Source organism: Setaria italica, chromosome IX, assembly GCF_000263155.2.
Source record: "Setaria italica strain Yugu1 chromosome IX, Setaria_italica_v2.0, whole genome shotgun sequence".
Classification (NCBI taxonomy): domain Eukaryota; kingdom Viridiplantae; phylum Streptophyta; class Magnoliopsida; order Poales; family Poaceae; genus Setaria; species Setaria italica.
Window position 1 is genome coordinate 14,236,599 of NC_028458.1, and position 11,898 is coordinate 14,248,496.

General features: G+C 48.6%; 1 protein-coding gene across 1 annotated transcript; it reads left to right on the forward strand.

Annotated features, from left to right (window-relative positions):
• Nucleotides 1-10,953: 10,953 nt before the first annotated feature.
• On the forward strand, nucleotides 10,954-11,588 carry LOC101753790 (non-specific lipid-transfer protein 2P-like). The gene has a single exon (XM_004982612.3). It carries the CDS (start codon nucleotides 11,034-11,036, stop codon nucleotides 11,334-11,336), a length of 303 nt encoding a protein of 100 aa, XP_004982669.1. The 5' UTR covers nucleotides 10,954-11,033; the 3' UTR covers nucleotides 11,337-11,588.
• Nucleotides 11,589-11,898: the final 310 nt, after the last annotated feature.

Genomic DNA, 11,898 nt, shown 5'->3' on the forward strand with positions numbered 1-11,898 from the left:
CTGGAACTGTCAAGGGATCAGGCTCTCTTGGACAGTTCAAGAGTTATCAGCTCTAGTTAGAGCCAGAAGCCCGATTATGGTTTTCTTATGTGAAACTCGTAATTTTGAAAATAGAGTAGCCAATTTGAGATGGAGGTTAGGTTTAAAGAGCTGTATTGCAGTCGATAACGATGGTAGGAGTGGAGGTTTAGCCCTTTTTTTGGCATGAGTCGGTCGAGGTCAAGTTATTAGAGAAGAATTTTCGTTACATCGATGTCTCTACTCGTGCTAGTGCAAGTTGTTAGGAATAATCAGCGTGTATTCCCAGGGGGCCAATAGACCCATATAAGTAGAGTACAGGTGGTAGTACATATACATAGAACCCCTTATACAATGGGGTAAATACACAAAGGAAACATATCTCTAACACTCCCCCTCAAACTCATGGTGGATCTACAACACTGAGTTTGGAGAGAAAGTAACTATGCTGTGCACGAGTCTGTGCCTTCGTGAAGAAGTCAGCGACCTGGAGCTCTGAAGGCACATACTAAAGAACAACCACCTGATCCTGAACCTGAGACCGAACAAAGAAGGCATCAACACCAATATGCTTGGTAAGCTCATGCTTCACCGGATCCCGAGCAATATTGATAGCCCCCGTGCTGTCAGAGTGAAGAGGAGTCGGTCCAGTCAAAGAAACACCAAAATCCTCAAGTAGCCACCGTAACCAGGAGAGCTCTGCTATCAACAACGCCATAGCACACAACTCAACCTCTGCACTAGAATAGGAAACCGTGGTTTGCTTCTTAGTCTTCCATGCAATGAGAGAACCACCCAAGAAAACACAGTAAGCAGAAATGGACCGGCGATCAGAGGGATCACTAGCCCATGTAGCATCAGAGTAAGCACGAAGCTGCAAGGAACTAGAGCGTGGAAAGAAAAGACGGCGAGAGCTAGTGACACGCAGGTAGCGCAGAACACGAAGAAGATGACTGTAGTGAATATGTGTGGGGGCGAAAACAAACTGATTGAGAATATGTACTGCATGAGAAATATCCGGACGAGTGACACCAAGATAGACCAAACTCCCAACAAGATGGCGATAGCGGGTAGGATCTGCCAAAGGCTCACCATCAGTAGGACGAAGCTGGAGGTTAAGCTCCATCGGGGTGTCAACCGTACGCTCATCAGTCAAAGAGGCTCGACCGAGAAGATCATGAATATACTTCTCCTGGGATAAGAAGAAACCATCAGACGAAGAGGAAACCTCGATCCCAAGAAAATAGCGAAGAGGACCAAGATCAGACATGAGAAACTGCTCATAAAGCTGAGCCTTGACAAAGGCAATAAACTGAGAATCATCCCCTATGATAATCATATCATCAACATATAGGAGAAGAAGAGTACGACCACGAGGAGAAGAGTGGATGAAGAGTGCAGGATCATGGTCACTAGCAGAGAAACCAGCAGCAGTGACAATAGAAGAGAAACGCTCAAACCAAGATCGAGGGGCTTGTTTAAGGCCATACAAAGAACGACGAAGATGACAAACCATGCCTTCTGGAACAGAATACCCCGGAGGCGGCTGCATATAGACATCCTCACGCAACTCACCATTAAGGAAAGCATTCTTGACATCAAGCTGAGAGATCGACCACTGACGAATAGAAGCAACAGCAAGGACAGTACGAACAGTGGTCATATGAGCAACCAGAGCAAAAGTCTCATCGAAATCACGACCATGCTCCTGCTGAAAACCACGAGCCACAAGACGTGCCTTGTACCTCTCAAGAGAACCATCAGAGCGAGTTTTGACTTTGTATACCCACTTGCACGTGATAGGGCGAATGCGAGGAGGAAGAGGAACAAGTTCCCAGGTACCAGTACGCTCAAGAGCAGCTAACTCTGCCACCATCGCCTCCTGCCACTCAGGATGAAGGATAGCATTGCGATATGAAGTCGGCTCAGAAAGGACGGTAGAAGAAAAAGTGGCAGGATCATACTGAGCAGGAGGCTGACAAACTCGACAACCACGTCCAAGAAGCGGCTCAAGCGCAGGCGAAGGAGGGGTGTCAGAAGAAGATGCCAAAACATCAGGAGAAGAATCATGCGGAGAGGACACAACCCGTCATGTATAGACATGTGTCACTGGAGGCTTCACGGAATAGTCAGGAACCAAAGGAGAAGGCTCAGAAGATGAAACCACAAAAGAAGGCAAAATAGAAGGGGACTCTGTAGGCAAAGGTACAAGGCTCGAAGGAGGCAGAAAAGCAATAGGTGTATCGGGGAAAGTCAAGAAAGAAAGCGGCTCGACCAAAGATGACTGTGAAACATCAGAGGAAGGACGAGGATAAAATGGATGAGGCTCATCAAAGACAGCGTCACGAGAAATCCGCATCCGACGACTGACCAAATCCTAGCAATGATATCCATTATGCTCAGAACTGTAGCCTAGGAAAACACACTCAACAGATTGTGAAGTTAGTTTGGTACGCTCCCGAGGTGGAAGAAGAGCATAGCAAACACAACCAAATAGTCTAAGCGAAGAGTAGTCAGGTAGACGTCCAAAAAGATGCTCAAACGGAATCCCCCTTGAAGGGCAGTGGAAGGCTGAATGTTAATAAGATGTGTGGCAGTAGAGATAGCCTCAGCCCAAAAATAAGGAGGAACAGAGGAGGCAATCATGAGTGCACGTGTGGTCTCAAGGAGGTGACGATGTTTGCGCTCGGCTACACCATTCTGCGCATGGGCACCAGGACAAGAAAATTGAGGAAGGGTTCCTTGAGAGTCGAGGAAAGCACAGAGAGGTCGAGAAAGGAACTCGCCAGCAGAATCAGCACGGAAAGCACGAATAGACGTGGCAAACTGAGAACGAATCATAGTAGCTAAGCGTCGATATATGGGTAGAACCTCGCTACGAGAGGACATAAGATAAATCCAAGTATAGCGAGAGAAATCATCAATAAAAATGATATAGTATCTGTGACCCCCTTTCAAAGAAAAGGGAGCAGGACCCCATACATCTGAGTGGACTAAATCAAAAGGACGCTGAGAGACAGACTCGCTACTATGATAAGGAAGCTGAATATGCTTTCCCAAGCGACAACCTTGACACGAATGAAGAGAAACATCTCCTGAGATAGGACCAAGAAGACCACGATGAACTAATGAAGATAATCGAGATCCACAGACATGACCAAGATGATGATGCCACTGCTGAAATGTGCCTGTGGAAGAATAAGTAGCAAGACCAGCAGCAGCGGAAGGAAGACGAAGCTAGTCAAGCTGCCAAAGGCGTTGAGAGTCACGGAGCCGACGGCCAGTACCAATCAGGGACCCCGTGTGACGATCCTGAACAAAACAAGAATCAGAATCAAGGATAACACGACAATCATGGTCGGTGATCTGACCTGCGGACATGAGCTGCAAGGTGAGTTGGGGAACATATGAAACAGAAGGAACGTGAAAAGAAGAAGTCTCAAGAGATCCCCGACCAGCAACAGGAAGAGAAGTACCATCCGCAGTGAGTACAGAAATAGGTGACGAAGGAGAATGTAAGGAAGAAAGAATGGAAGAGTCCGAAGTCATATGAAAAGAAGCCCCAAAATCAAGGATCCATGGAAGAGTACCTGACTGTGAAGATGGTGGTCTCTCAATGCTGGAAGACACCGTAGCAGAACCAGCAGAACCTGTAGCAGCAGAAGGGGAGGAGACGCACAAGTGATGAAGCAGCCATAGAATCTCCTGCTGAGTATTGTCAGTAGTCGAAGACGAAGCAGGAGACGTAGTAGACGTCGAAGCCGGAGAAGAAGCACCAGGAGGACAGCGATGATGCTTCTTCTTCCTGTAGCACTGGGACTCCCAATGGCCAGCACAATCACAATCATCACAGTAAGGACGGCCTTTACTAGATGACGGAGCACGTGAAGCAGCAGCCCAAGAAGCTATCGAGGAAACAGATGTCATCGAAGGAGCTGATGTAGAAGACCTTGTAGGTGAGACCACAAGCACTGTGGGCACTGGAGGAAGCGGCAGAAGACCAGCATCACGAAGACGAGTCTCCTCGGAGCGAACAGCAGTGAGCACCTCCACGAGTGAGACATGAGGGTGACGTGCAAGTAGCTGAGCGCGGCACTGCTCGTACTCCGATCGAAGCCGAGTGAGGAACTCGTAGACACGTCGGAAGTCGCGCTCAGCTCGGAGAGCATGACAGCAGTCACAGGTACGACAGCCAGCAGTGCAGAGAGTGTCCAACTGGCGCCATATAGCAGACATCTGAGCATAAAAGGCATCAACAGTCAAATCTCCCTGCTGAAGTGTTTGCTCCTGACGAACCACTGAAAGGTAGAGGGCATCTCCAGACGGCGCATAGCAACGACGAAGATGAGACCACATCTCAAAAGTAGTAGACAAACCAACAATCTCAGAAGCAAACGAAGAATGCATGCTGGCGACGAGGATGGAAGCAGCACGAGCATCATCATCAACCCACTGAGTGTACAATGTCAGCTGATCACGATACAGATCCAAGGCCTCCTGATATGCAGTAACATTCTTGTCATAGGCTGAGGAAGCAGCAGGATCCTTCGTCGAGTCAGAAGGAGGCACAGGCTCTTGAGGCGGAGCCACAACAACAGGGCAGCGAAGATCACTTAGAGAACACCCCAGAGACGAAGACCGCGCATGTGCACCCTCATATGTTGTATAAAATCCGTGTAATTGGTGCCATCGAAGAGCACCGAATAGCGAGGAACAGAGATGGTGCTACCTATAGAAGCCATCAGGAAGGTAGATAGGTGCTGTCTGTAGAAGCCAATCTTTATCCGTACAGGGACAATCCAATCAATCAGGTCGCACAAGCCACGCACGAGTGTAGAAGCCAATCTGTATCCGTACGGGCACAATCCAACCAATCACGAGCCACACACGAGCAATTAGGACGGAGCAACCACGGACGGTCTCACAGGCAGAACAGAGCAATCATGAGGAACGCATGAGCGCAAGGCCAATCTAGTCAGCGGGCGGCGACAGATCGACGGGAGACCGGACGAACGGCGCGGCGTATGACCGACGGGCGGCCGGACGAGCAGCGTGGCGGCAGATCGATGGGCGGCCGCACGAGCGACAAGGCGACGGACCGCCAGGCGGCCAGAAGAGCGCCGCACGAGCGACCGAAGCAGCGCCGACGGGAAAAAAAACACGGAACCAGCCGGTGGTGGCAGGAGCTGATGAACCCTAGATCGATTTTGGCTCTATACCATGTTAGGAATAATCAGCGTGTATTCCCAGGGGGCCAATAGACCCATATAAGTAGAGTCCAGGTGGTAGTACATATACACAGAATCCCTTATACATTGGGGTAAATACATAAAGGAAACATATCTCTAACACAAGTGACCCCTGGTTCAGGGTCACCTTCGTGTATGGGGAGCCCAGGATGGAGAACCGTCATCACATGTGGGAAACGCTTAGACGCTTGCGCTCGCAGTCGGAGTTACCTTGGCTAGTTTTGTGTGAGTTTAACGAAGCTATGTGGGGTTTTGAGCATTTTTCCGCATACGAAAGATTTGAGAGACAAATGGCCCTTTTCAGGGATGCGTTGAATGACTGTGACCTTGTGGATTTGGGTTTCGTCGAGCTCCCTTTTACTTATGATAATGGTAGAGAGGGGGCGGCTAACGTTAAGGTGCGGCTTGACAAAGCTGTGGCGGACACTAATTGGCGAGACTTATTTGCTGATGGCACGGTGCATCACTTGGTGTCTTCCAGATCCGATCACTACCCTTTACTGCTGGAGATCAGGAAGGAAAATTGGGAACGACATAAGACTCGGATTTTCCAGTATGAGATTCTGTGGGAACGACTAGAGTCGCTGGCGCATGAGATTAAAGAGGCTTGGTGTACAGCCCCAAACAGGGAAGGGCCGCTGGGCGGAGTGGTGGCAGCCCTTCGTCGGGTTCAAGGGGCTCTACAATCCTGGAGTAAGAAGAACTTTGGGTCGGTCACAGCCGAGCTGGAAGAATTGAGAGTTAAACTGGAAGCGCTAAAAGGAGACCCGTCAGCCGGGAGGTATGATATTCGGAAAATAACAGATAGAATGGATGAATTGCTGTATAGGGAAGAAATGATGTGGCTGCAACACTCACGTGTAGCATGGCTGAAGGAGGGTGATAGAAATACGAGCTATTTCCACCGACAAGCAGTGTGGCGGTCAAGGAAGAATCGCATCAAGAAATTGAAAGATGCTGAAGGAAATTGGTGGGAGGATCCACATGTCCTGAAGAATATGACGGTGGATTTCTTTAGGAAATTGTATGAGGCCGATCCGGGAGTTATCCCTACGGAGCTATTGGAGCTAACGGAAGTCAAGGTCACGGAGGAGATGAACCAGCAGCTATGTAAGGAATTCACAGATCAAGAAATTTCAGATGCACTTTTTCAAATGGGACCACTAAAGGCGCCAAGGCCGGATGGCTTCCCAGCGCATTTTTTCCAGAAGCACTGGGATACGCTGCGAGAGGATGTGAAAGTTGCAGTCAAGAATTTCTTTACGGATGGGATCATGCCCCCAGGGATTAATGATACAGCTATTGTGCTTATTCCAAAAGGTAACAATCCTGAAGAGCTGAAAGATTTCCAGCCCATTAGCTTGTGCAATGTTATCTACAAAGTGATCTTTTTTTTTGAGATCTTATCTACAAAGTGATCTCGAAATGTATGGTAAATAGGCTGAGACCAATCCTGGGAGAAATCATTTCACCAGAGCAAAGTGCCTTTGTGCGTATGATCACAGACAATGCTGTGATTGCTTTTGAATGTATTCATGCAATACAGAAGGGAGCTGGTGACAAGGAGGAATTTTGTGTGTATAAGTTGGATCTATCGAATGCGTATGCCCAAGTGGACTGGGGTTTTCTAGAGAATCTGTTGGAGAAACTAGACTTTCAAAGTCAGTGGGTACAGTGAATCATGACTTGCGTGTCCTCTGTACGCTACACTATTCACTTCAATGGGGCGCCATTGGCACCCTTTACCCCGTCGCGAGGTCTACGACACGGTGATCCACTTTCGCCCTATCTATTTCTTCTAGTTGCTGACGGCCTTTCTGTTTTGCTAAAGCATTTCGAAAGCCTGGGAAGACTAGAGGGTATCAAGGTGTGTCGAACGGCGCCAAGCATATCCCACCTGCTGTTCGCTGATGATAGCCGCCTTCTTTCGAGCGAACGCTGAGCAGGCGCAACATGTCAGGACTGCCCTGTCCATTTTTTAACGGAACACCGGTCAACTGTTAAGCCCAAGCAAATGTTCCATGTTAGTCCGGGAAGGAAGAGATGAGGCGACTGTCCAACAGGTGCGAAATATTTTGCGAGTGGAACGAGTAGAGTTTGAGGAGAAATATTTGGGTCTCCCTACCCCCCAAGGTCGCTTCAAGAGAGGTGTTTTCCAGCCTCTTGAAATGAGATTCATGAAGCGGATGTCAGCGTGGAAGGAGAAAGAACTATCGGCGGCAGGTAAAGAAACGCTTATAAAATCAGTGGCCCAGGCCCTTCCGAATTATACTATGAGCGTGTTCAAATTAACGGGCGGCCTCTGCGAGGACCTCATGAAAGCAATCCGCGCCTACTGGTGGGGTTCGGAAAGGGGTCGGCGTAAGTTCCAGTGGATTCCATGGAAGACCATGATCTTGCCCAAGAACCAGGGTGGAATGGGCTTCAGGGATCTCATGTTATTTAATCAAGCTTTGCTGGCTAAACAGGCGTGGCGCCTAATCGTCTATCCAGAGAGCTTATGTGCCAAGGTCTTGAAAGCGAAATATTTCCCTGCAGGGAATTTGCTTTATACTGTGGTTGCCGGGAAAGCATCACAAACTTGGAGGGCAATAGAATTTGAGGGTGGGTGATGGCACGTCCATACGCATATGGAGAGATAACTGGCTGCCGCGGCCCTATGGTATGAAACCAGTCGGGAGCGTGGATCAGGAGTCCAACACGTGGGATGAAGCAAAGGTGAGAAGATTCTTTCACCCGTGTGATGTGGATGAAATTCTGAAAATCAAGCTACCGTCTTCACTGTGCACGGACTGGATCGCTTGGAACTACGAGAAAACTGGGATCTTTCTTGGTCAGGAGTGCTTATAGACTCGCCATGAGAGATAAATATGAGATGGGTGCCACAGGATCCAGCTCAAGCGCAGAAGGGGAACGAGGCATCTGGAAGAAGGTATGGAGTGCGGCTGTTCCATCCAAGCTGAGAGTTTTCGCATGGAAGGTCGTCAGGAATGGGCTGCCGACGAGAGCGAATAAGGAGTATTGACATCTTGACCAGGAGCGCAGTTGTGAGCTATGCGGTTCCACAGTGGAAGATTGCTTCCATGCAGTTATCACTTGTCCCCATGCAGCAGCACTGCGTCATGACCTGAGGAAGCATGCATGTAGTGCTCCCAACGGAGAGGGACCTGAGGAATGTAGGCCCGGACTGGCTCCTGATGATCCTGGACAGGTATGATGTTGAAGTTTGTTCGAATTTCCTCATGCTAATCTGGACGTGCTGGAATGTCAGGAATAATGTCCTACAGGCAGGAGAAGGAATTTCTATCGCTGGGTCTGTTCTGTTCCTGACAAGATATATTGAAGCACTGCTCCAAATCCGACAACAGAACGAAGTAGGGGATGCTCGAGGGAAGCAGAAACTGATGGCGGGCAGATTGGCGCGTGCGAGTACCAGAAGATTGGGGAGTGATAGCAAATGGACCCCTCCGATAGGGCAGGCGATCAAATTCAATGTTGATGGAGCTTTCATCAAGGAGACAGGAAAGGCAGCTGTGGGAGTAATTGTCAGGTACGGGGAAGGCCATCCTCTCCTAACGGACTGGCGCTGGCTGCGACAGTGCCGAGACGCTGAGGAAGCGGAAGCCCTGGCATGCCTTGAAGGGATCAGAATGGCGTCTCGGTGGCCTGATCGCGCTGTGATTCTGGAGTCGGACTGTTCGACTGTTATAGGGAAGCTTCGAGTGGAGGGTTTAGAAAGGTCCCTGGTGGCGCCTATAATCCTTGATATCCGGGGAGATGCGAGTCATCTACAAGGAGTGAGCTTTGTCAAAATTAGGAGAGAGCAGAATAGGGTTACGCATGAGCTAGCTCACCTAGCCATCCGCACTAGCGAGTGTCGGGTATCCTTCGCGGATGTCCCGGAGTGTACTCATCAGTCTTTGGTGTACTCTAAACTCCCTTAATAAATAAAGCTCTCCCTTTTCGAAAAAAAGTTGAAATACTAAAATGCGACTCGAGATACCACTCCCGGTGCTAGTTACATTGGCATGCTCAGGTGGCACTGGCAGTGCCACTGCGCCAGTATCCTCCAAAATTTGAACACGGCCGACGCTAGGTTAATTGTACATTTATAACCTTTTCTATGACAATTGTTGCAGAATTCTTGAAGAATTCCTTTGATTCGAACGGGGCCTGAGATGCTGGTTTACAGTAGGGAGGGTTCGTTAGCAAGAACAACAACACGATACTTTCAGATCGGTGCAGTTCTGTTTTACCGTGCTTAGAAATGGCGCCCATTGTACTACAACAGTGACTGAACCACACGTGAGGTCCAAGATCAGATACGTTATATATAACAAGTAGCTTATCTGTTGATCACTCATGATCAGATCGAATTGTTGTGGCGGCATTCGCTGAATGACAAATAGTCTAGCCATCAGAACCACAATAGCAGTCTTTAAATTCAAATCAGCTTTCATTTCGTACACAGCTCCGCCAGTCATGGTATATCGTACATTAAATTCAGGACCGATCACTGCAACGTAGAACCGCCAATCGATCTGCCAAAGAAGCACACCATGCCCATGCGTGTGTACTAATTCCTTCTCGCCTCTCTGGCTGCCTAGTGCCTATCTGCAGGACGTCCTCCGTCTATAGCGACTTAGCGAATAGTAAGGAACAGAAAAGTCTGTCAGCGTAACCCTTCGGTCCAGGCGCACGTCCACCGCATGTCGGCGCGGCAGAGTACGTTACAGTACTATTATTTCGTCGAGCTCTCTCACAAAAGCAAGCAACGATGACCCATTCTGCTGTTCTTTTTTTCAAATTATACAGTACGCACGCAATGCTCACGCGCACCCATATCTCACCACTGAAATAATAGTGTTGATTAAATTATGAAATAAATTCAGAAAAATACGAGTACCCATGCTGAGTTTAGGCGGTTAAATATAATCCTGAAATAAATTCAGAAAAATACGAGTGCATGTGCTGAGTCGAGAACTTGAACCCAGCTGAGCTCTACTATTTTGGTTGTACACACGACGTTTGATTTCAAGCATACTCAAAAATAATTATGCAAGATTTCAAGGTCTGAGCGCAGCTATCGTTGACAACTACTACTGGTATTAGCTAGCTAGGTGGTTAGATTTACACGTTTCAGTTCATAGATGTGTAGACGGCGTTTTTCGTTTCGAGTTAACATTTTGATTCGCCCGAGATACATCCCAAAAGAAATGTTAATCTAGCTTTGTATTTAAGTCGTGCTACCTTAAATTTAATCAAATTTAAATAAAAAATACTAATATTTATGATACTAAGTAATTATCATTAGACTTCTCATATAATAATTTCTACCGTATATATTTAGCATCATAAATATAATGTTATGAGCTTGGTTGCACTTAACATATGTTGACTTATGACAAAACTATGATGATATATCCACATGATATGTACCTAGGTGCTTGTACCAATCAATTCAATTAATGTTGTACTCAATCTTACCATGACCAAACAATGTTGATCGAATAGCATGTGGCTCAAAGCGAAGTCAAATGTACCCTCAAACGTAGCTAGAGTACCCCTCTCACGCAAGAAGCAGCATTGCCTTGCAACGCCGTGTCGACGTCTCCGATCCCTCTCCGCGCGAAGTGCCTATAAATACCACGCCAGATCCATTCCCATCCCATGCACCACCGGCCTACACACTAACACATTACACACAGCACCTCACCCTGCGCCCGCATTCGCGACTCGTGCAGCGAACGAACGAGGCCGCGCGCCATGGCGAAGGCGGTCGCGGTGCTGGCGGCGCTGGTGCTGCTGGTGGCGGCGATGGGCGTGGCGGACGCGGCGCCGGCGCCGGCGCCGGCGCAGCAGTGCGACGCAACGAGGCTGGCGGACTGCGCGTTCGCGTTCTTGTTTGGGACGACGCCCCTAAAGTCGTGCTGCGACAGCCTGCGCGAGGAGCAGAAGGGGTGCCTCTGCGTGTACGCGCGCGACCCGCAGTACAGCGGCTTCCTCACCACCAGCACCACCGTCCGCAACGCGCTCGCCTACTGCAAGGTCGCCTACCCAAGCTGCTAGGCGCCCGCGGCGCGCCGTGCGCGTGCGGGCTGTGCGATTTGCCTCGCATCTATATACAACAACTACTACTACGTACTTGTGTGATGTGACGAATGGATTTGAATAAATGGGGCGAACCAGGTGATCCCCCGGGGAGAGCATATACTATATATGCATGTCGATCGGTCGGTCTTATAGTATATTTGCGCTTGAGATAAATGGAGATTACTACAGAGTGATGAACTACTACTATACATATTACGTTACTTCTCACTTTTTCCCAGTGTTACCGTGCGTGCAACCTCGTCTTCCTGGCCAAAAATTACCATTTCATTTACCAAAGCAACGTCTTCCTGGCAAAAGATCAGCTAACGTTAAGCTGTAAAAACTTGACACTGAGCCTGCGCCGTGGCCTTAGCCGGTTCATGGGACCGGACTTACTGAAACCAGCTTATCAATAGGTTCGACCAATCTTGGCCTTGCATTGCTTGGTCTCCGCCTGGTGTGATGCGGTGTTCCAACAAGCTGAGTGAATCAATTATTTAGAGAACTCGAAACTAAAAAAAAAGCTAAGCACATCCTG

Bases quoted from the DNA above. Each gene is read 5' to 3' on its own strand.
- LOC101753790 (XM_004982612.3), top strand. From the start codon at position 11,034: ATGGCGAAGGCGGTCGCGGTGCTGGCGGCGCTGGTGCTGCTGGTGGCG.